The sequence below is a fragment of the Zalophus californianus genome, chromosome 8 (assembly GCF_009762305.2).
Source record: "Zalophus californianus isolate mZalCal1 chromosome 8, mZalCal1.pri.v2, whole genome shotgun sequence".
Taxonomy (NCBI): Eukaryota; Metazoa; Chordata; class Mammalia; order Carnivora; family Otariidae; genus Zalophus; species Zalophus californianus.
In genome coordinates this window covers 98007548-98033561 of record NC_045602.1, presented here as the reverse complement: position 1 = coordinate 98033561, position 26014 = coordinate 98007548, and the positions used below count along the sequence as shown (strand labels likewise).

General features: G+C 43.9%; 1 protein-coding gene across 7 annotated transcripts in view; it reads right to left on the bottom strand.

The window, feature by feature from the left end:
• Positions 1-19161, bottom strand: part of KIF16B (kinesin family member 16B) — a 314095-nt gene extending 294934 nt beyond the window's left edge. For all 7 annotated transcript variants that reach the window (XR_003524843.2, XR_003524845.2, XR_003524844.2 and 4 more), the window contains exon 1: positions 19005-19161. Coding sequence is in view for 4 of the 7 variants with exons in the window: in XM_027623368.2 (XP_027479169.2) it covers positions 19005-19051 (47 nt within the window). In the remaining 3 variants the exon portion in view is untranslated. The remainder of the gene's footprint in view (positions 1-19004) is intronic.
• Between the last annotated feature and the right edge of the window lie 6853 nt (positions 19162-26014).

The window sequence follows — 26014 nt, the reverse complement described above, 5'->3', positions numbered from 1 at the left end:
CATGAGTGAAATCATATGGTATTTGTCTTTCTCTGACTGATTTCACTTAGCATTATACTCTCTAGATCCATCCATACTGTTGCAAATGGTAAGATGTCATTCTTTTTTATGGCTGAGTAATATTCCATTGTATATCTATAACCACATCTTCTTTGTCCATTTGTCTAGCTATGGACACCTTGGCTGCTTCCAAATCTTGGTTATTGTAAATAAGGCTGCAATAAACATAGGGGTCCATGTATCTTTTTGAATAATGTTTTCATTTTCTCTGGGTAAACACCCAGTAGTGGGATTACTGGATCATATGGTGATTCTATTTTTAACTTTTTGAGGAACCTCCATACTGTTTTCCACAGTGGCTGCACCAATTTGCATTCCCGCCAACAGTGCACAAGTGTTCCTTTTCCTCCACATCCTCACCAACAATTGTTATTTCCTGTCTTTTCTTCGATATCAGCCATTCTTGCAGGTATGATGTGATACCTCATTGTGGTTTTGGTTTGCCTTTCCCTGATGACAAGGAACATTGAACATCTTTTCCTGTGTCTGGTGGCATTTGTATGTCTTCTTTGGAGAAATGTTCATCCATGTCTTTCACCCATTTTTTAATTGGGTTATTTGTTTTTTTGGTGTTGAGTTATGTAAGTTGGATCAGATATATCATTTGTAAATATCTTTTCCCATCTGGTACATTGTCTTTTAAGTTCTGTTGACTGTTTCATTTGCTGTATAGCTTTTTATTTTGAGATAGGGGAGAAATTTTAAACATTCGTTCTAAACCCAATGTTTTTCAGTGGCAACCCAGGACCAGGACTGGTGCACCCTGTGTTCTAAGATACTTTAATTAGATGTCAATACTTTAAAAATACGAACATATTATGTGAAACTCTGGGTTTCTGACTTGTCCTGAAATACGAGAGGACATGGCACTCCTGTGTCCGCACTCTGCAGGACAGCAGAAAAGGAGCTGATGAGGCCTCCCCCGACAGACCACGCAGGTCAGCGGCTCTCCCACAGCTTCCCAGACAGGGGAGTTGAGACCCCCATAGGAAACTGAAAGACTTCAGAGAAGGGGTTATGCCTCTAACAGCAAAAAAAAAACTCTTAAAAATGACTAACTGGCAGCGAATCTGAAGACTCTGATTGTGGCTTCTCAACCTTCACCTGCTTTCTGTTGGACTCTGTTATCTTCTCCCACCCATGGTGCCTCTAGGGACAGAGCAATGACAAAGCGGGCTGATGTGATGAAACCAATCAAGCTGACTTTTAACAAAATATGATTTAACCCAGCCAAGAGGAAATAAGGTTTTCTAAGTTCTTCCTTAAGATTTCTTAAAGAAACCAGCAGTGAGGGGCTTTCTCTCTTGTTTCCTTCTCTTTTTAGCATAAACTATACCTCCTTAATTTTCAATCCTTCCAACTCCCTGCCAGTATTTTCACCTCTTGAGACCCTCAAGGTATGCAACTTTTGAACAATAAAGCCACCGGTCCCCAGAGCCGCACTGCTGGGGCAGTATTAGCAGATTCTGAACGCTCAAGAATGCATCCCAGATTCCTTGAAACTGAATACACTACCATGATTTATGCAGAAATAAAAGAAATAACCTTGTCATCAAGCCAGAAGGGCCTGAGGTAAGAAAGCCCTCTGATATCATGACGCTCTTTGAAATAAAGCAGAGGGAGAGGGCAAAACAGGTTTGTCCTCATTTCTGGGGCTCAGCTGACCCAACAGTCTATGCACAATAAAGCAGGCCCCTCCTCCAACAGCTATACGAGGGTGAAGGCAGGCTCAAGTTGAACCTGGTGTAATACTTGGCACCTCTGACTTGGACCTCATTTCAAAAGAGGAGGGGAGGAGAGGGTGAGAGCTAGCACACAGGGTAGAAATGGCATTCGCTGTCTTGAGTCTGAGCCGAGGCCCCATCTACGATCACGCCAGGATGACATCAAATGAGCAGTTTTACTTCTGTTCCATTCAAGTCTTCAACTCCCAAGTAGCGCCTTTCCGTCCTTTTGTGATTATGCTTTCTTATTCAGCCTCCATTGTCCTGCACACTGAGCCCCCTCACATTTCAGGGCTCTATTCTATTTGCATTTTCAAAGCTTCACAAACCCAGTTCAGCACTTGAAACAGGAAGCTCTCAAACACAAGTGCAAAGAAACAAGGCCCTTAGCTTCCTACAAGTCACACGGGGAAGGGGCTGGAGAAGAGCCTTGTGTGCCTCTGACAACAAACGAATGGATAAAATCACATCGGGCTGAAGCTGCAGAGAAAGCAAACTGCTAGTATTGTTCGAGCAAATGCATAATTAATACACAGCCATTGGAAGTTCCTTCAGCTCCGCAGATGAGGCCTCTGGGTCTCCCACATGCTGTTCCCCCCACCTGCTACACTTGTCGTTCCTGGCTAACGCCCACTTTCAATCTAGCTGAGATGGTTCTCCCCCCAAGTCTGAATTAGACTGCACCCCTTGCCGCAGCTTCCATACATAGTACCACAGGAACCAGCCCAACAAAGGCAAGGACTGTGCCTGGAATATGCACCACCACATCCCCAACATGCAAACCAGCAGCTTGTAAGGATGATGGGGGCCTCGGAAAGGTCAAGTATGTTCATAATGACACCAGAACGTTATTTGGCTTTTTCACTCTCATTCTCTCACAAGTGCACAGTGGAGTCTTCCAGAGGCTACAAGACGTGTGATGAATCATTCTGATGGCTAAGGGGATGTGTGCTTACATATTCCTATGTTTTATAATTTTCTGGTTTAATTCCTAATGTGGTAAACAACAGACTGATGTAACCCACAAAAACAAAAGCTCTTTGGGGTCCTCAAAAATTTTGAAGAATGTAGGAATCCCCAAAACCAAAACCTTGGAGAACTACTGGTCTAACACAAGACCTGGCACATACCCTCAGTCATGGTATCCTCCTCTGGGGTATTCTCCCCAGCCCTCAGAAGGAACACCACTCACCACTCCCACCCTCATGCATCATGCCTTGAATACACCATCATCACCTAGAGAACTTGGGAGGCTCCCTTTGTTTCTATCACCCCCCCCTAGGTCATGAGCTATTAGAGAGTAAGGATCATGCCCTCAATCATCTCTGACCAAATGCTGGACAAATGTCAAGATCACCATGAAAACATGTGCTCTTCACCAAGCTAAGCCTTGTCAGACCTCAAAGTTCAACTCCAGCCATAACGCCTTACCTGCAGACTTGAGCTCACATTGACCTTCCTTTCTCCAGATACCTATTGTACTTTATCATCTACACAGCAGAACAGAATGCTTGGTGACTAGTGGACTGTGTCCATTCATTACTGAGTTATGTAAGATTGTGCTTCACCATCACAGTATCTATGTGAAATCCCAAGAGGTATAAGATAAAATTATAATAGTTATACCACTGATGGTGCCTACACTACAGTAGTACACAAGCACTCTGCAGCCATTAATTCCTTAAGCCATCAAAATAACCTTATGAATAAGGTATTACTGTCCCCACTGTAACAGATGAGGAAAGAAGAGATCAGAAGACTAAGGTATCCTTTAGAAAACCATGCAGGTACTTAGGAGCAATAGCAGGATGCAACCTGAGGACCACCTGATTTACCTGCTCTTCCACATCCATGCCTCTAGCACACCTCCACTGTACTGAGGACTGTGGGAAAGTGTGGGATTACAGGACAGTGAAATCTCTGCCTCACTAATTTAATCAAGGAACCATCCAAAGGTATCCTTCCAAGGAAAAGCCAACACACAAAGAAAGTTTCTCATTTGCAGAAAGCACTTAATGTCTGCTGAAAGAAGGGATGAATAAATGAATAAGAAATGGCAAATCAAGAACGACAAGCATGCTGCAAAGGCTAAGGAAGATGGTACAGAAAATAAATCAGATGTATCTAGGACTGATTAGCGATAGCTGTCTCTCAAAAGAGCAGAAGGAAAAAGGGAAAAGACAGCAAAAGCAGAAACAATGACATAATCCTCCGACTCTTCAAAATCAAAGGAGAGAGGAATTCCAGCCAAGATTAAATTACAATCAAATCAGTTCCATAAGCACTTATGTTCCAGGAAAGGAGGAATGAATTCCTTCGACTGATTCTTTAAGTCCTGCATTGGTCATCAGAAAGAGCAGAAAATCTGAAAACTACTTGTTAGTAGAAAGTGCAGGCTAAGTTATCATTACCCCTGGGAATCAGCTTCCCTTGTGGGAAAAGAAAGAGCCTGCTTTGTAGTGTTCCTCCCTTCCCTCCTCACTATCCTCCTGCCTCCAGCACTGGTCCACTGCCCGCATAACATACTGAGCATCAGCCCCCATCTCCCTGACTCACCTGCAGCAGCTGTCCGCATTCCACAGAAGAGAGGCTGTTGACCTCAGTTCTAGGAAGGTCTTACAGGTCACCTAAGCTCAAGCTCTTTTAGCCTGACACTCTAGCCTGGTGATCAGCCAAGCGAAGAAACAGCACAGCCAGAGAGCACCACACCTGCCTCCTCAACAGAATGGCTCCCTGCCTTCTCCATCTACCCATCTACTCAACCTTGCCACCACGAACCAGCAGGTCACTCATTTGCTAGCCTGAGCTTCCTGAGGATACAGATCATGCCCACTGGTATCCCCAATGCCTAAGCACAATGCTTGGCACTTCACAGGTGGCCAATGAATGCTTGCAGGGTAAATGAATCATATACACCTACACCTCTTGCTCAAATCATCCCACTTCTATTCTTGCCCCCTTACAGGCCATTCTCCACCAGTGGCCCAAGTGACCCTTGGACAACTAAACTCAGATCAGGTCACTCCATTCTTTCACTCTTCCAACTCTTCCAGTGGCCCAAACCCCACGTAGAATAATAAGCCTAAGACCTTACCATGGCTTACTGGGCTCTACATGATGCACCCCCCCCCATCTCACTGCACAGGAGGCCCCACTGGCCTTCTGTATCCAGTGCATGTGCTTGCCACAGGGCCTTTGTACTTGCTATTCCTTCTGCCTAGAGCATTCTTCCTAGATATTCCCACAGTTCATCACCTTCTTTTATCTACACAAAAAGTCCTTCTTTGACCACTAGTATCTATGGTAACCTACCCCTTTATTTTCTTTATAAAACTTCCAACTACCTGCCATTACATATGATCTTTGTTTACTCCCTAGACCCGTGCTGTCCAATATAGCAGAGACCGGCCACATGTGGCTACTGAGCACTTGAAATGTGGTTAGTCCAAATTGAGTTGCACCGTATAAAAAAACACACCAGATTTCAAAGAATTAGTACAAGAAAAGAGTTTAAAATATCTCATTTATACTCATTCCACTGATTTCATGTTGAAATGGCATTTTGAATATAATGGGTTAAATAGATGGTTAAAGTTAATTTCACCTATTTTTTTTTTATTTTTTTAATGTGGCTACCAGAAAACCTTAAATTACATAGGTGGCTGACATTGCCTTCTATTAGACAGCAGCATACGAGAATATAAGCTCTCTGAGGGCAGCCACTTTATCCATCCTGTTCAGCAAGGAATCTCCAATCTTTGAACGGCTCCCGATACACACAGGTGCTCAATAAATACTTAATGACTGAAAGATCTTTCTTCTGCTATGACTCTTTCCCATCTTACAAGGTCCAGATCAAGCCTCCCCTCTCTCTGGAAGTTTGCTGGGACTGCCCCCACTCAGCAGGCATTCCCCTGATACCTGGCAGAGGGACCGGCACAGTTAGATACCAGTAAGTCCAAGAATTAACTGAGCATCTCTGGCATATTGGGTGTTTTTAGGTATCATCTACCTCATTTAATCATCACAGTAACATGGGGTAGGGGACAGAGGGAGGACAATTAGTCTCATATTTTAGAAGGATCTGAGACCCAGAAAAGCCAAATGATGCACCCAAGCTCACACAATGAGCAAGTGGTGGACCTAGAAAACAAACCCATGTCTTTGGCCCCAGACCCTGGCACCTGGTTCTCCACCCAAGGCCTAGACTGGCAGCCAGCATCACACCCACAGACATGGTCTGCTTGGCCTGCATAGTGATCTGTTTGTTTTAGCTATAATCCTTGCCAACATTTGAAAGTCCAGGTTCCCATTTTATTCAACACTTGAATACTTGCTACATGTCAAGCACAAGAAAGATAACCAAGAATGAGACAGAAATGGCCCCTGTCCTCATAGAGGGATTCAGACAATATACCAATAAATAAGGAAAATACATAGTAGGCCAAGTTGTGGTAAATGTGATAAAGAAAAAATAAAATCGAGAAGGGGGATAGGGAACACCAGTGGTGGGAGATGATATTTTCCATGGGATCACTGAAGAGGTGACATCTAAGTAAAGGAAGGCGGAAACAGAACATGTGGACATCTGCATCACACCCATACCAGATGGAAAGGCGAGTGCAAAGGTCCTCAATGGTATCACTGGCTGGGACAGAGTCGTCTCTCAAGACACAGGGCGCAGTAGAAATAGACACTTCCCTTTTACAGTATAGAATTATCACTGGAAAGTGGTGTCCCAACCAGTAAAGTCACTATAGTTCCCAGCCTTCCTCCCATCCAGGTGTGGCCATGTGGCCAATGGACGGCGAGCACCAGCGATGCATCTCTTCCACACCAAGGACAAGAAGTGGGTACACTGCCCCACCCTCCAGCTCCCTTCTGCTAGCTGGAGAGAGATAGCGGTGAGGCCCCAGAGAGTAGAGGCTCCAGGAAATAGAAAAGCACAACTACATATGGTGATCTGCTTTCATGAGTAAAAGATAAACGTCTTTGATAACTTTAGTGCCAAGTAATTAAAAGTGTGTTGTGGCGCGGGGGGGGGGGCAGTATAAATTTGCTACAGAAACTACCAAGTGCCCCTCCACACACAACTACCTCCCCAATTCTGAAGCTAAGAATCTGAGGCTACTTATCCCATCCTCTGCTCAGTTTATAATGTGGATGGTTCCAGGCCTGTCTGGTCCCTGTAGGCATTGGGTTTGTGGCCCCTGTACTACAGATTTAGCTAATTATGCCTAAAACCAATCCTTAACACACCATTGAGACATGCCTTCCCCCGACTCACTCTGAACTCCAGACCCATCCACCCCATCCAGGATGAAAGGTCCCCACATGTCCTTTTCATTTGACATGTGGAATAATTAAGCCAACCAAGGTGTGAACAGCTCAAACTGTCTATATTCCAACAAAAGATGCCAGGAGACATAATTCCTCAACCTTTCAAATGGACAGAGCTCTTCCAAGGGAAATGTTATCTATTCTTACCCTTAATATCATATCAGGATAGGCAAAGTGGACCCCAAGAACAAAAAAAGTTTAATTAAGAAGATGTTTTACAAGACAACTAAATGCATTGTGCAATCCTGGACTGGAACTCAGACCCAAAAAAAGACACTAGTGGGGCAACGTGGGGAACTGAATAAATCAGATTAGTGAATAGCACTGCGTCAATGTTACTTTGCTGTTTTTAAATTGTATTATAATTTTCTAAGGTTAGAACATTTAGGGAAGTTGGGTGAAAGCTTTGTCTGTACTATGCTGCAACTTTCTGTAAATGTTCCATAATGAAAAATTTTTAAATATTAAAATAAAAAGAAGAAAAGAAGGACCACTCCACCTGCTGCTGGGTGAGGGCAGGGGTGGGGGGAGTACTCCGTTGGTGCCCGATCCTGTTCGTGTAAGAGACCACTGCAACATTTTATTTTTTTTAAAGATTATATTTATTTATTAGAGTGGGGAGGGACAGAGGGAGAGAGAAAATCTCAGGCAGACTCTGTGCTGAGCACAGAGCCCGATGCGGGGCTTAATCTCAAGGCCCTGAGATCCGGTCCTGAGCCGAAATCAAGAGTCAGATGCTTAACCGACTGAGCCACCCAGGTGCCCCCAATTCAGTGTTTTAGATAGGGCAGAGTTCTGGCTCAATACTTTCAGGATGCTTAGTAAGACACCGCCCGTCCCCCCTATCAAAACAAATAAGAAGAAGAAAAAAATAACACCTTATTTGGGTCATCATACATGAGCTCCAGCCCAGACTAGTGACATTTTTCTCACAATTGCCTTTCAATCTGATCAAGTAAAGATAGCTCACAGTGTTTCCTAAACACTAACTTTAGGAAAAGGAAGAGAACAGACCAAAATGTATTTTCAAAAGCTTCATCTCTACATTTTTTCTCACTTTTGAGCTAGTCTCCACCATCTTGAATTATTTTTTTTTTCTTGAAACCTCCCTGGGGAACTTTAAGTCCCACTAAGAGGGAGCTCACACAGTGCTTTACCTCTGCCCCAAGCACATTTTCCAAGCAGAATTACTGTGATGATTTAGATTCTGTTAATAAAACCCTGAAAACAAGAATCAGCAGGTGTAACCTGGCGAGAGAACATGAGGCCGTGAGGGCTCAAGAGAGCAAGCTCTTGAGAGTGGACATCCCATGATGGGTTCAGAATCCTAGACTCTTAAAAGTTGAAAATTCTCTAAGCTTGATTTATCCTCTTGGGATCGTGAGCTCCCCCAGCTTCTTAGGAGAAACAGGACTGACTTCCAATCTAACAGCATCCTAACTTCAGTGTTCTCTCACGTAAAAAAAAAAAAAAAAAAAAATTAGCTTTTACCAACTTTTGTTCTGGATAATAAATTCACTATACTAAGTGTTCTTCAAATTGCAGCTCATCAAATGAATTTAGTGGGTAACAATTATCTTTTTTAATGAAATAGTAGAGAATAGAAAACATCAGCATGCATTGAGCTGATAAATGTCTTACTGAAAATGTCTGAAATACACAGTCCTATAAAATCATCATCAGCCTTCCAAAGCACAAATGTCTTTTGTTTTAAGTATGATAAATTCTTTTTCACTAAGTTGGGTAGGGGGAATGCTTTAAATGAATCTTATATTCACAGTAATTTTTACCGGAACATCTGAAATGGGTTCTTATGGGGAAAAACTAGTATTACAAACTGAAACCAAAAACTTTTCCCGAAAACTATCTCTTTCAGATATTTATCAACCATAGATACCACCAGCAGATACCAGGTTAACCAGTGGTCAAGGTCAATGTCACCCCTAAGGAGACAACTGACACCATGAAGCCTGGCATATGTGAAATGAAGAGAAGAAAATCACTTATGTGGTGTTATCACCAAAATTGCATCTTCAATTCAATCATGATAAAACATCAGAGAAACCCAAACTGAGGGCCATCTCGCAAGCTAACTGACTGGCTCTCTTCTGAGACCAAGGAGCTGTCACAGAGCAGAAGAGATTAAGGAGAGATGGCAACTAAGTGCAGTGTGGGGTCCAGCACTGGCTCCTGTAACAGAGGACGGACAGTTGAGGTAAAACTAAAATCCAGCTAATAGTCTTGCACCCGTGTTAATTTCTCAGTTCGGGAGCTGTACCATGGTTATGTAAGATGCTAATATTAGGGGAAGTTGGATGAAGTGCATACAGGAACTGTAAGTCTAAAATTATTTCAGGGGGTGCCTGGGTGGCTCAGTCTTTAAGCGTCTGCCTTCAGCTCAGGTCATGATCCCAGGGTCCTGGCATCGAGCCCCACATCGGGCTCCCTGCTCAGCGGGAAGCCTGCTTCTTCCTCTCCCTCTCCCCCTGCTTGTGTTCCTGCTCTCGCTCTCTGTCAAATAAATAAATAAAATATTTTTAAAAAATAAAATAATTATTTCAGGATAAAAAGTTAAAAAGAAAAAAAACTTTTTCTGAAGAAAGGAACATGAATGTTCTGTCCCATAAACTATGTATCATTTAAACACAGTGTGTTTTATCGCCAATTCTCTAACCTTAAGAGATAAACATAATGAGTATTCGATGTGTAATTTGCATATAATTAACTTAATACACAGGGAAAGCTCTGGAGCTGTCATTCTTCACCCAGGCTCTTCCCAGGCCTCTTTCACCTCTCCTGTCTTCCTAATACCCAACAGAAGGATCATCGAAACTCCCTTTTCCTCCTACAGATGCCGGGCTAGGGATTCCTGATTTCTTATAACAGATGCTGGGCTGAGGATTCTTGATTCCTTATAAGCATCCACAGCTGAAAGATGCGGGAGAGGGACAGAAGAGGTGGCAGTTTTTAATGCAATAAATATCTTCTGAGGACCCATCTCTGCCAGGAATGGTTCTAGGCTTTGGGGAAACAGCCATCAGTAAAGACTGACAGGGTTACTGCCTCTCACAGAATTTATGTGCAAGGAGCCATTAAAAAAGCAAACAAACAAAAATACATTCATATGCACACACACATGCACACGCACATACAATCAGATAATGGTAAATGCTATGAAGCCAGAAAACCAGTGTGATGTGATAAAACTGGAGTCTGGACCCCAGTTTTGGTCCCCAGTTTTCTCATCCATAAAATGGAGCTAACCATATTCAGCCCTATAGGGCTGCTGCTAGGAATTAAATTAGACAGTGATCACTTAAGACTTAGCAGAGTTCCTAGTAAGTGAATGAGTGACTAGCAATAGTAACAGATGACAAAAATCACGTTATCAACACCATTAGTGAAAGCTCTTTCTCAAATGACTTTAAATTTTACATATCCCACTGAAATTTGCTCAAAGTGTCTACGCTGATCACAGAAATAGCCATTTCCCCTCTACTATGCAGCAACAATGAATAATGAACGTATTTGGAAATGGACAGAGCAGGCAACAAGTGCTCAGCCCAGAGCCCGGCAGTGAGGGGAAGCGTCCAGGCCCTGCTGGCGGTGACCTCCTCTGTGCTTAATGCGAATCAGCAGGCTGAATCCAAGGGAACGATGCCCACCTTCCCATGAAGGACTTTTTCCTGGACTGTCTCTGCAACTGGAGCTGGACAGAAGGTAGTCCAAGCCACCAAAATAAACCAGAGGCTCTCAGTCCTGTGGAAGGGGGCTGGGGATTGTAAGGCGCTATCACGTCCTCCCCCAGGCTGGAGGTATAACTATAACATTTTCCTTCACAAAACAAGATGGCATCCCAATCCTAGAACCCACAGAAACAGCAAAGGCTATTGAAATAATTTACAAAATTAATCATGAAATGAGGACGTACAAAATAAATCAACTTCAATCCAAAGCACTACATATCGCACAACTGGACATTTCTAAACAACCTCTGACAGAAAGACAAACACACTCTTGATCTCTCACTCACAGCCTCCTTGAGTAAAACAAAGATGTTAATGCCAAATTATGTTTATTTGATATTCTATGTCACTAAAGAGCATTCTTAAACTACCAGTACTCACATCTTGTGTAAATGCATTATACACATTAAGATATTTTTAAATTTTGAATGTGAAAATACATCATCAGTCACTTGCTTCATGTTACTTGTCAAGTCCACCTAAAAGAAAGGATAAAACCTCCATGTGCTCCAAGCTCCCTGAGTCAGTGACAGCACAAGCCTCCCTGGGAACCTCACCTGAAGCATCACAGCTATTCCACTCCCTGTGTGAGAAACCACGGCTCTCTTTCTCGCCATCCCTCCCTACATCCCTCCCTTCCCCAGTAGCCTTCTTGCCCCAACCCCCTACCTCCCTACCTGTTTTCTGCTCTTCTTTAAAACAAAAACAGACACACACACTACACTTCTCCTCTGCCTAGCCCAGGTTTGAGATGCCCAGGTGAGGGCTGGGGCCTATGTCAGGCCCTGTGCCCCACAGGAAGGAACAGAACAGGAGTACTATCTATGGACAGTTACCATACAAGAAATTAAAACTGAGACATTTTTAAAACATAGAATGCAGAGCACATGAGCCATGACATCATTGCACACCACGGTGCTTCTGGAAAACTCCACCATACCCCCATGAGAGAAGAGTGTAAAAGGCAAAACTATCTTAGTATTACTGCAAATACAGTTCTGACTTTGGGAACCCCCTAAAAGAGCCTCAGTGATCCTCAGCTGTGCCTGGACCACACCGAGAATCAATGTGCTACAAAAAAAGGAATGAGTCCTAAAGACCCAGTAAAATCCACTTGCCCAGGACACTGCCAATTATGCAGTTCTGCTACCCCTCTTCCTTCTTCACTATGGTCCTCCTTGGAAACCAAACTCACTTCCACCACATCCACTATCACCTTCAAGCAACCCACATCCAAATGTGCATTGCAGAGCTGATACCTCATGAGTCCCTAATGCCTGGCTCCCCCACCAGCAGCCAGAGCCAACTCAACTCACCACCATGCCCCTCCAATCCAACCAGCTCATCCTCGTGTCCTGACTTTGGGGAAGGTCATTCTTCCACTTAATATCCCAAACCACTCATTCATCTTTTGACTCTGGCCTCCCTGTGGCCTGCCGATTTGTCTTCGGATGTCTCTTGCAAATGCAAATAGTAGGGTATAAAACAGTGTATACATTTTATGTTGCTACACTAACAGGGGAAAAAAAGACTGGATTCCAATGCAGCAAAAGTTTACAAGTAGTGATCCCTGGATCATGGAATTATGAGCGATTGTCAATTTGATTTCTTTGGTACACTTTTCTACAGAGCATAAAGTTTTTATAAGCATGTATTATTTTCACAGCCAGAAAATACAGTGAAAGCCTCTTCAGGATTTTGTTTCCAAGTCTTATCCTTTGATTGTGCCCTTTCCTATGGTTCCTAATTCCAAAATGGAGTCACGTATGCTAGGCCAAGTCACCAAACTGGGGCTTCATATCTAACCTAATTGCAATTTCAACCTCCCGCAGGAATGCAGTTGGCCAACAAGTCTCTGGTCAGCACCACTGAGGTAATCTGTCACATGGGCCCTCCCCAACCCCCAGAGGAAGACAAGGTGATCCACCCAATAAGACTCTCTGTTCTTCTCCTCCAAGAAGGTGACCCTGCCTGAAACAATCCTTTCCTTTCTTCTGTTAATAACTTCTTGCCCCATCCTCCTTCCCATAAAAACCTTCCATTTTGTACGACTCCTTGGAGCTCTTTTCTACTTGCTACGTGAGGATGCTGCCTGATTCATGAATTGCTTAATAAAGCCTACTAGACTTTGAATGTACTTGGCTGAATTTTAACACATATTACAACTCCAATCCAGTCCAGAATCACATCGTCATGGGTCATATTTCAATTTTTTATGGTCTTCCTGCACTGGCCTCTGCCCACTCATATAGACATTTAGGCCCCGGGTCTCGCATCCCAGAGAACGATAGGAAAGTCAATGGGGTAATATAGTGCATAAAGGGCACTTAGCACACTACTTGGCAAATAGTAAATAAAAGTTCATTGTTGCTGGTCCTGGTAGCACTTCCCTGCTATGAGATGAAACTTCTGAAGATACTAAATGGCAAATGACAACCCTGTTTTAAAACCATCAATAGCCCCCAGTGTCTAAAAATAACAGCCAATATATAGAGAGCACTCGCTTTGAGGACCAACACTGTTAGTGAGTGTGAGTGCATTCAGTCACCATCTCAGCCCCACAGGGTGGGTCCTGTGAAGATTTCCACTTTGCACATGAAGAAACTGAAGCACACGGCACTTAAGTGCCAAGGCACAAAACTCAGAAGTGGTAATCTGGGACTCAAGCCAGATCAGTCTTACCATCCAACAGAACTTTCCACAATGATGGACATGCTCTATATCAGCGCTGTTCAATACGTGGGCTACTGAGTATTTAAAGTGTGACTAGTGCAAATGAGCAACTAAATTTTAAATTCTACTTAATGTTAAGTGAAATAGCCACCATGGAGCCAATTGCTACCATACTAGCCAGCAAACTGGAGAATGAAAGCCCAAACTGCCAAGCTTAACAAAGGAAAGTCCTCACAACACCCTGTCTACCTGTCTACCCGCCTCTCAACTAATTCTTACACAAAGCTTCAGTTGGTCTAAAACCCCTGGTTAACTGCACTCTTTCCTACCTGCCTCGCGGTCCCCCGCCCTCCTCTCAAGTGTTCCGTATAATGGAGGAGCTTCAGAAATGAGAGTAAGACACACTGGGTTCAAGTCCAGACTCAAGGGACTATTACGCGAGGGCTCTCAGTTTCCCCTCTATCAAATGGGCATAAAAAGCCCTCAGTCACTCAGTTGGTGGGAGCAGGAAAGGAAGTTGCCACGGTAAAGAGAAGAGCATGATGCCTGACGCCTCAAAGCATCTAGACAGATGTCTCCCAACCCTAACACCCGAGCTGTCTGCTGTCTTCATCAGAGATCCGAGAGACCACCGCGAACTAGTCCCTGACACTCTTAAAATGAGACTTCAGTATACCCTAAAGGGGTCAATCCCAATCAAAATAAATACCAATGGTGATTTTTTTCCTTCTCCTCTTTTTAACTTGCTAAACATGACTGTAAATTCCACCTGAGAAGCTAATCAGAAAGAAAAGCTAAAAACAGCCAGAAAAGGGAAGGAATGAGGTGGTCTTGCCTTATCAGATAAGAAAGCACATTAAAAAGCTATCACCTGGCTTGTTGCCAGCACTCAGTAAATATTTTTTTAGTAAAAAAAAAACTCATATGTTATTGAATAAAGTTACAATCATTAAATTATAAAAAATAACAGTAATAACAATAACCAATCTTTACAGAGCCCTTGCTGCATGCCAGGTACTGTGTGGAGAGCATTATCCACATGCACGATCTCATTTGAACCTCACAACAGTTGTTCTTCATATTGCCAACTGCAAATCATTAATAGATCTTGAAGTCAATTTAGTGGATCTAGAAATAGCATTTTTTTAACAAGACAACAGAATAAAATAGGACAGAACAGAAAATATGAGTGAATTGCATGTAACACCTCATGAGTCTTTTACATATCTATAAAGCTTCAATCTTTTACAAATCTACAGAGCTTTCAAATGTGTTGTGTGTGAATCATGGTATATATGAAAAAAGACCTATAAGGTATGTACAATTACTATCACCCATTTTACAGCTGCAAAAACTGAGGTTTAGAACAATTAAGTCTCTTGCCCAAATTTTACCCAGCTTGTAAATGACAGCCAAAACTGCAACCCACGCAGTCTGCCCTCAGATCCCAGCCCCATCAACACTGGCAAATCAATGGGACAGGACAGATGACAGTAGAGAATCATCTACTGGGGCGCCTGGGTGGCTCAGTCGGTTAAGTGTTGGACTCTTGATTTCGGCTTAGGTCATGATCTCAGGGTGGTGAGATCGGGCTCTGCATTGAGTATGGAGCCTGTTTAAGATTCTCTCTCTCCCTCTGCCCGTCCAGGCCCAGCACTCCCACACTCTCTTAAAAAAAAAAAAAAAAAAAGAAGGAAGAACAGAATCATCTAGTGTTTCCATGAAAAAACAAACAAGTGAAACCAAAAGGAAATGGACAAATTAGTTTACCAAATCATTATTTTTGTTGGAATTTTGTTGGAAAAAAAATCTCATAAAATTCTTAAAAAATGAAACCAGTAAAAAAGAAAAGGCCAGGCCTAAGAACAATGGAAGAAATCACAAAGAAAAAGGAATACATAAGACTACATACATAAGGCATAAAAAGACAATACATAAATGTTAAAATTTGCCCATAAAAAACTATGAGCAAATTGTTTTGGCGAAGGTTTTACTCATTTTCCCAAAAAGTAGAGCTGTGACCGTCCTCAGAAACTGACTTCGGGCAAGTTAACTATGTCTCCCAATCTGTACTACAGCATGACAATAATAGTCTGTACCTACTAAGACTGTTACAAAGATTAAATTAGATTTTGTACCACTGCCACAGAGGAAACTCTCAGTAAAGGCAGCTGCTGTGATGATCGCATCACAGCACACGGCTCTTTCACAACTACTTCTGCCACATAACCCAAAGCACCACGGTAGTAAATATAAACGCATCACATCTTAGCCTGAATCAAGCACTGGGTGTTTGTTTGCAAGGACTAGTTACTGCAAAGGCTCCTGGCTCAGAAGGTCACATCTCACCCTGTGCCTCCATCCTTTTAGAGCCTGCAACAGCAGTCCTCACCTCCCAATACCCCAGGCCTTTGCTTTCTGTTGGTTGCTCCCTCTTTGCCTAAAATGCCTCTAAAGATTAACAGAACAAAAATTTTTACATCTGCAATCCCATGTTCATCCTGGTAGGTAGGAATATAATCCATAAAATAAATTCTTAGAAATGAAACCGACCAATTGGTGGGTTTATAAATTTTTTTTTTTTAAAGATTTTATTTATTTGACAGAGAGAGACACAGAGGGAGCAGGAACACAAGCAGGGGGAGTGGGAGAGGGAGAAGCAGGCTTCCCGCTGATCAGGGAGCCCGATGTGGGACTAGATCCCAGGACCCTGGGATCATGACCTGAGCCGAAGGCAGACGCTTAACGACTGAGCCACCCAGGTGCCCGGGTTTATAAATTTCTAATCTTGACAATTCCTGTCAAATTTCCCAATAAAAAAGTTTCAGAGGTTCTGACCGTTTATGATTTCATCACCGCCCCTTCGCCAGCACTTGATGTTCAGTCAACGTCCACCAATCTCACTGATAAAAAATGGTTTCTTCTGCTATTATAATTCGCATGTTTAGGTCAGATACTTTTGGTCGGCCATTTGTATGCCTCTTTCCATTTCACTGCCAACTTCTGGATCATTGTCTTTGGAAGGTTACCAACGTTCCTATCTCCAAGACCAAGGACCTCATCTTACACCCTCAGGGCACCATCTTGGCAACATCTGACACCAACAACCACCACCTCCTTCAAGAGACATTGCTCCTTTCCCTGCCATGACAATTTGCTATGCTGGTTCCTCCACGAAGGGCAAGCCAATCTTCTCCCTAGAATTCTCAAGAAAAGGATATCCCAGTATCCAATCCTTTTCTTCTCACTGTAACATGTTTTTAACCTGCTCTCTCTCTATATACACACACATATGTGTATACGTATGTGTGCATGTGTGTCCATATACACATAAAGATAAGACTTCCTCCTCCTGAGAAATCTCCTCACTGTAACATTCTTAGACTGTCATCTGTGTGCAAAAGTTTTCCAAATGTCAGTCCTCAAATCACCTGAGACCTAAACCCATGTTTCTAACAGTCTACTGAACATCACCAAAGAGACAGATGTCCTCCCCACACTTCAGATAGATCAACAGGGTCAACACGAGGGCAGCACTCACTCTGTGACAACACTGTGCTTGTCTTGACACTTACTGCATCTCATATGACTCTACGGATCCAAGAGAGAATACACCAACCTCACTATCCACCGTCCCCAAACCTCTTCCACCTCCTTGACCATCAAACCTCAGTTAAGGGTTCTATGTTCTCCCCTTCCCCCTCCTTCCCATCCAAGGATCAGCAAAATCCTCTCAGGTCTTCCAGGAAACTGTCTCAGTGTATCTATCCAGCCTTCCCATTTATGCTTTTGGTTCAGACTGCTACTTCCTTAGCTCTTGCCCTAATCCTGATGCCACCACCAAAGCTCTCTGCTGAAAGTACAAATACCATCACTTCAATCTACCACCTCAGAGCACATGGCTTTTGGACTCTTCCTGCAGCCCCTCCATATAACTGGCCTCCAGGCCTACGACTGGCAAAGGACTGCACTTGGACCATCACTCCCAACCAGCCCCATGTTTTAGGAGAGTCCTGCCAGTATGTAGTCCCTCCCCCATTAGGTAGTGGGCTCTTAGAAGATACTCATTAAACCTCACTCACCTTATCCCCCATATAGCACCCAGGACAATACTGTGCATTTGGTAGGTGCTTTCTAAAGTTACCAATACAATCTTCTAGCATGTGTTCATGTTATTCCAAAGAGAGAAAGGAACTTCTTTATACATGTAAATCCAGAATAAAGAAAAATCTTTTTAAATCATCTAAATGACTTTGGGGTCTGTTTGTCTTGTATGACTGAATATACATAGCAACATCCATATTCTCTTTGGACTTACAAAAAAGTCAAACTCTTCCTAAAAAGCTTTATAAATAACTTAAAAACGACAAAAGCGCTGGTTTTCAACAGTCACAAACCAGAGTAATGATTCCCTATTTGCCAATAGAAAAAACAGACTCAGGTGAGTCAAAGAAGATTCTGGCAATAACTTGATTTTATGATCTTCGGATGCCCCAGTCAGCTGTCAGAACTACCAAACAATGACCTCCACAAGTTGATATGAGAAAGTGGAAAGGCCATATGGTAAATCAAATGTCCAACAACTTGACTGAGAAGCCAATAAAAACAAATGGCCTTGTGTGAACTGGGCCTGTCAACTCCGAAGGACACATCCCATTTAGGTCTACTTCATTCTTCAAAGTTAAACCAATTTAAAAAGCAACTCTTCTAAAGCATCTTTCCATACTGATTATAAAGAGGTCATTGAGAAGGAAGCTGGGATTATTTTTCAAAGAATAAAGAGTCAAATCATTCTGAAAAGCATTACTTTGTAGAAAAATACAAGACTGGATTCTAAATGTGTTTATAACTCCTCCCCTCTCTTAACACCAGCAGATTTCCAACACGTGTGCCTAAGTGTCCTTGATTTTTTTTTCCCCTTAAGTGAAAACTTTGCTGAAGTTTCCCATCCACTCTTGAACAGAAGTTAAGAACTGCTCAGTTACCTATTAGAAGTCAGGGTTCACATTCAGGCAAGTGAAATCATCTCTCACTAAGCAATTAAAAATATTGTTGTAAATAGAGAACTTGTGAGTTGACACAACTGAGGGGAGTTCGCCTGACAGCTGTGGTGTCCCATGACCACTCTCATATTCCCTCAGAAGGATTTTAAGCCTTCATGAAAGTGATCCCCTGACGCTTCTGAAAAGGGGAAACATGTAAACCTCCACAAGTTAGTGGGACAGGACTCTTCTCCTGGCCTCGTGAACTGTGTATCCCCAGAGCTGTCCCCAACAGGGCAGCGTAAAAGGGACAGCAAAGCGTGAAACGCTCCAGGCCCCCAGAGGCCACAGCCAGGGACCAGTGGGCCAGAGACCATCCCGTGACACTTAAGTACAGGATGGCCTTTGAGGGGAATTGGAGACTAGTTCGTCCGGACGGGGGCGCAACGGGGGACCGCCTATGGCCTCCCCCAACTCACCTGCGATTCATGGGCCGGACCCTCACGGCCACCTTGACTGATGCCATTGCTCATCCCGGCCCGGCCCACGCGGGCTCCCACCTGCCAAGCGCCCCGCGGCCACCGGCGACTCTCGCGACTCTGCCCCCGGCTCCCGCCCACTTCCCTCTCTCCGCCCCCGCCCCTCTGCTCCCGGCCGGACCAGGCGTCCCGCGGCGGCCCCACCTGCCAGGCCACTGAGCATGCCCAGAGCGGCTCCGGCCCGCGTGATCCGCGCGCCGGGGTTTGGCGGCGGCCCGGCGGCGGGGAGGGGCGGGGTCGGGATGCCGGAGCGCCACAACCTAAGGTCGCCGAGGCGGGAAGAACCTCCTTGCAGGAGGTGGCCCGGAAGTCACCAACGGTCAGTCACCGGGGAGGAGTGATTTCAGGAAAGCTGCAACCCAGCCTTATCACCTGAAAAACGGGGGAGGAAGAGGAAGGGGTCGCAGTCATGTAGGGCCAGAGCAGAGACCTCAATCCTGGGGCTCTGATTACCGAAAACACAGTTTTTCAGCCCTCAACTAGGAACTGACTTTACCCCCCACAGTGCAGGATTTAGCTCAACCAATTTACAGAGCAAGAACCTGAGGGACGGAGATTATCATAGCTTGTTTGTGGGGAGCTCCATCCACTAGGGCCTTCTCTGCTGCAGTCTACCCAACCGAGTTGTGTGTTTTGGATCCCTCAATTCGGGGACACCGAGAAATGAAAATACAAAGGGTACTGGATGTTTAAAAATGCTGATGAGAATGGCTACATTGTCTGAAATAAGATCGTGGGACTTTTTTTCACTTATGTTACAGTTCAGTAGTTGTTTTTTGTTTTTTCAGTTTTAATCATAACGTATTCAGGGGTGACAGCAACCTTCTCTTTAAAACTTAGGACCTAAGAAGTGAGGGCAGACCTAGCCTCTTTTCCCGAGTCCTTCCCCCCACCCCGCATCCCACCCCACCCCACCCCACCACCTCCCTCTTCTTAAGAATGTAAATTCATTCAACCATTCCATTCATTCAAGCATTTGTGCACACACACCCAGGAGCCCACCTGTGAGCCACAGGGTTACTTGCGGGCCCCAACCAAGACCTGAGCCTTGCCTTCCTCCTACCACCACACTCAGGGCCCCTCAGCACAAACAACCCACCCCAGCCCAGCCCCAGGACCACCTTTACTGCCCCTTCGGGCAGCTGACAAGAAGCCACGGGGAGTGGAGGCTGGACTGCTGGGTTTGAGCCCCAGCTCCTTCACTAACACTAGCTTTGGTCGTCCTCCAGTCTGCATGGCGGGGCACCGCGGAGGCTTTTGCCTTACAGCAATAGAAACAACTCCATGGAGTTGGCTAATGCATTAAGTGAGATGATGTCGGCAGACGTGACCCACTCAGATATGAAATCACTATTAGCTTCCCTAGAGCCCGGCAGCTAGGAATCGGCCTCCCATCTGCTTCCAGAGCCCTGAAAACCCTGGGTTTTTCCCCGCTTTGCTGGCGCAGAGCTGGATGCAGATTTGACCACGCGAGCTGCAGGAAAACAAGGAGCGCCGGAAGCTGGACCGGGCCGTCCCGAGCATGCGCGGTAGGGGCGGGCTGGTTAGAGGCGCCGCCAGGGAGCCCGCGCGCCGCCTTCGCCACCCCAGGCAGGGGCGGGGTCCGCCTTATATGGGAGCTGTGCGGGGACAAACTGGCGCGCGCCTCCCTCCTGGGAGGGTGTAGGCCGACACTCGCGCCAATCACCGCCACCACTGCTCCCGACCACACTGCGGGGGTCCAGGGTCTGGGCGCAGGGAGCACTCGAGGGGCCCACGCCCTGCAGCGCCAGAGCTCAGATTTTGACAGACGACGAATTATACTTTGTAGGAGTTCGCTTACTAATTAAAGCGATTTGCGGTGCCTGGGGTTTTGTTGGTTGGTTGTGAAGTTTAATTCATTATTTCGTTCTTTATTTCCAGCAGCCTACACATGTCTATAAACCCACTGACCTTCTGTGTCATTGCCATTTGACACAAAACAGCATCGCAACCCCGCAGCCCCGCAGACACACTAGACTCCAGACATCTGGCGTGGAGCTTCTGACTAGGCAGTAAGGCCTCGACTCTCAAATGGACACTGCAGTGGGGATGGAGAGGGGGGTATTTTGCTTGTTTTGATGTAGTTTATTTGGGTCTTCATTTATTGTTCTTTTTTCTTTTTCTGATGTTTAGCATTCTCTTTACTGCCAAATAGTTCTGAGTGATCGAAAATCCCTGAGTCTTAGCTTGTTCATTTGAAAGTGAGCTAGCACTAGAATAGAATGTTTACTCCGCCACAAAATATTTGAATTATCTTAAAATATGATCATCAGAAAGAAAAAAAAATACAACATCCTTATCAGCTATATATCCAGCTATGCATTTCTTCCCCTAGCCTTTAAGGAATAAAATTGATTTACTCTCTCACAAACATGACTTTTAAAAATCCCTGATAAACAGCAAACGGACACACTTCAATTGGAACATAGGATACAACTGACATCTCAGAAAGCCATCTGTTTTCCTATGTGCGAGAAGTACCGACCTCAAGCTCTCTATCACACAGTACACTTAATATGTTCTTGTGGGGGTATCTTACACCTGGAACTTAAGTTGAATTTATGGGCGATGCAGTTGAGCCAATAAACAAAAATAAGTGTTCTGGTTTTCATATAAATGCATAGTAGTCTCAAAAACAGAAATTACAGATATCAAATCCAAAACCAGAACCATTTTCATTTTCTAAGTCATAAAATATGAAGGTAAATTTAGGATCTTCTAAAATACTAAACCTTAAATGCAAAGATAATTTGAAAAAGCCTGAGTGTGAAACCTGAACTGCAAAGTAACAGTAAAGATAATCACAAAAGACATACATAGAAATTTTGCTACCAAGCTATAGCAGGTAGCTATGAATGCCAGCTTTTACAGCAGAAGTGAATGAAGAAATCACAGAAGATTCAATTTAATAGAAACTATCACCTTAAATCATAGTCATTTCATATACTAAGATGAAAAAAAGATTGTTTCAATTGCATATAACTATACCTGTGGGTACAAATAGTTCAGAATCTATGGACTCGTAGAGTCTGTGGCAACATTTCAACTCTTCAGAGTGAGAAACCGCATTTAGTTGAAGGGATGGGGTAAAGTTCCATGGATAAATTAGTTTTGAATATGGGCCTTGCAGAAGGGATGGAATTTGAACTCCAAGATGGATTAAGAGCTGACTTCTGAGCCAGGAAAAATACGTTGAACAAATGCAGGGGTCCTGCTCCAGGAACAGTGAGAAAGCCTCTTTACCTAAAACAGTGTGAGAGATTTTAAGATAGTTACAAATGCTTCCCCTCCTGCACTTACACCTTGCAGTGTCACATTGCAGCAACCCCCAAGCAGGGTTGGAGTCTGTTTCTCCACCTTTCTAATATGGCTGCCCTCATATCTTGCTCTGGCTCACAAAACGCTGCAGAATTAAATTTGTTACTTCAAACCTAGGTTTCAAAAGGTCTTGCATGCTTCCAGTCTCACTCCAGGGACCCTGCTGCTGTCATGTGAGCAAGCCCAGGCTAGCCTGCTGAATGATGGGGTGACCCATTCAAACCCAGTGCCACAGCCAATAACCAGCCAACCACCAGACATGGGAGTGGGGTCACCTGGCCCCAGCCTGCCCCAGCCAACTCATTAGCTGATCATAGATGGATGAGTGAAGGCAGCCCAGAGTGACAGAGCCCATCCAGACCGGCAGAACCACTTCTTGTTGACTGAGGGGATCAGAGTATTCCACCCCAAAATATGCCACTCTGACATAAGAATTAAAGTAACCTGAAGGCAATTAAGAAGACGCAAACTCAGAAAGAGCACTTTTCTCTCCCCCATCTGCCTAAAAGCAGGACATAAATTTCCCTTTGTGCAGGTGCTTCTTCTCTCCTCTCCCCTACCAACAGAAGAACTGTCCTTATTACTGGAGAGAGTCTAAAAAAAACCCTCATCTTCTATTAGTTTCCCTCATATATTTACCTTCTCACAATATACTGCCCCTTTTCCTTTGTCTGGTGTCCTCTGCAATTTATCACCCTTTGTTAAAATGGTATGTAAGCTCCTAGGTCTGAGCACTTTGGGGAATTTTCATTTCATTTCTGTGATGCCCTCCATATGCAGACAAAATAAGCCCTTTCTCCTGTTAATCTTTCATCCACCAGTTTAATTCACACACCCCAGGTTATAACTTAAGAGTAGAGAAAAAGGTTTTTTCCTCCCTGACAAATCTCATGAGCAAAAACCCAATTTGTTGCTTAAGCTGTTTGGTTTAGGGTATGTGTGTGCTATTGGCTACATTCAAATACATCCAATCTTATATAATAAGAAAGGTTTTAGATGGATATGGGGATTCAGGAGACCTTTAATCATACAGAAATATGAGTGACATAAAAAACAGCTGTGAACCAGGGCCCTCATCAAGGGCTTTGGAGGTGTAGTCTGGAGCTGGAAGAGTCTTCATGGCTGTTTCTTATATTACACATGAGGAGACGGGCAGACAGGCTCAGACCAGCAGCGAGACTATGGAGACTGCTTTCCTCACCACCCACCCATCTCAGTGGAACTTAAATCAGTGAAGCAGATTCGTGGAAGAAGACATGCTCTCTGAACACATACTCTGCATTTCCACTGACACACCTTTGATTCAGCTGTGCATCCAGCAGGAATGCCATCTCCTCTCCTTCTCTCCTACCTTCAGTTCATCCTTTGGGTTCCACCATCTGTAGTCCTCCCCCAGGGTACAAATTCACAGCAATCACTCCCTCTACCAAATGCTTTGCACCATAGTTGGCAGCACTCATTTGCTACTTGCTGGAGAATTTTGTTTTTTTTTAAGTTTTTATGTATTTATTTGAGAGAGAGTAAGCAAGCGAGCGAGAGAGAGAGCTTAAGAAGGGGGAGGGGAATGGGCAGAGAGAGAGGGAGAGGCAGACTCCCCTCTGAGCAGGGAGTCTGACGTGGGACTCGATCCCAAGACCCCAGGATCATGACGTAGGCTGGAAGGCAGACGCTTAACCAACTGAGCCACCCAGGTGCCCTCACTGGAGAATTTTAAACCCTGGTTTTCTTGTGTCTCACTTCCCATCGATTACAAATCCTTTAAGGCTAAAGAACAGGTCTTATAGTTCTCTGTACCTCAGTGTTGCCAGATCAGTAAATGTTGAAGTTGATAATTAGCAAAACCAATAAACTCATTACATTATTCTATTTCTGTAGATAACCAGTATATAAATATGAACTTCTTATGTGATGATTCTTTGGCACATTTTGTCCTTTTTCGTTCCTCTAACCAGGTCATAACATAAAGGTTATGCCATTTGTTACTGTCAAGCTTAATTAAACCCATTATAATTTCTTAACCCCTGTGCTTGCTTTGTAATTAACATTGATTAACACAAACAAGTACAAAATAGGCCATCAGCACTTTCCAGAAGTGCTGATTACAATTATATTGATAATTCAATACAGTAGAGAAGATGATGGGATAGTAATTTGCACTCTCTTTACATAAGGAGACAAATGCTACCAGGCAAAACTCAGCCTAGAAATAAAATACTTTGTTCATCAGATTCACCTCATTGAACCTTCACACTGTTAATCCACCCTGTGACTGTTTAAACCTTGGTAGGACTACTGAAGGCACGGCTCCTAGTAGCTTGCTTCATTGCACCCCTGAACCAGAAAAGGGAAGTATTTCAAGGCTAACAGATGGATTGTAGAGGGTTCAGCCACAGCAAAGCAGGCCCCAAGGCTCATGACAGTCATGAGTATGTGCATTTTGTAGTTCTGGGATATGTCCAGGGCTTGATGGCAGCAGGTTGAAGATGCACAACAGTGAGCACGCAGCAGCATTGGATCCAAAATCTCTCGGTGACCAATAACCTGAAAATAAACTCTATCTGCCTACTCAAAGTACAAAAAACAAAACCAGCAAAACTCCTATCCCAGTATATTCAAGAACATGTTTAAATTTCCTTTCTCCCTGACCTCAGAGGTGAAGGATGACTATTCTTGCCATCCATGTTAAGATGCTCCCATGTGACTCTGGTCCATTACCGTTGGGGGTAGGCACACCTTTGAACTTTTCCGTATTTCTGGGAATAAAGTCAGATGCTTAGGAGCTGTAGCCGTTTTCGTTCTGTGTAAAAAAGTAAGTGGGACTCTGCCCCACTGCACTCCAGGGAAGAATTAACAGAATTGATATCATACAGATCAATTGGCCCTGTGCAAATGATGTGATAATGAGGCCATGGAGTTTTTACGGTTCTCTGTTACTGCTCCAGAAAGTATGTTCCAGAAACCATTCAAACCCTCTAAAAGGAATATTAGTACAAAATGGGGTGTTCCAAACTTGTTGCTGAAAGATTAATGTTCATGAAGATCCCTGAGACACCAAGCCTTCTGTATAAATGAGTGACTCATTGAGGAAAAACCTGCCAGATGAAAAAGTATGGAGAAATTTGCCGACGGTCATATAGCTTCTGACCCAAATGTCTGTGTCCCCAGAGCTTAGGCCTTCTCTTTGCACTCTGCAGCAGAGGATGTGTTGGGAAAATTGCTAGAAATGGAAACACAGCTGTCAGAAGTAGAACTGAGTAAAGAAACAGAAGAAAAAACAAACACAAAACCCCCACAAACACACACTGATATAAAGAGTCAGCCTTAAGCAAGACTGTGACCTGTGACATTTGTTTTTGGGGTCCACAGCCTTCTTGCCTGCTATTCTCAAACATCCCAGTCCCCCCAGAGGGTTGTAGAGAGTCATTTAACCCTCTGTCCCAGCATCCCATCTCTCTCCCTATCTCGTATTATGTATGCCAGACTTTTTTTGTCTTCATTTATTTTTTAAATAAGATGTAAAATGCATTCACTGGTGCCCATAAAGCATACAAATCTTAAGTGTACAGCTTGATGAGTTGTTTTATATATTTATGCCCATGTAAACACTATGC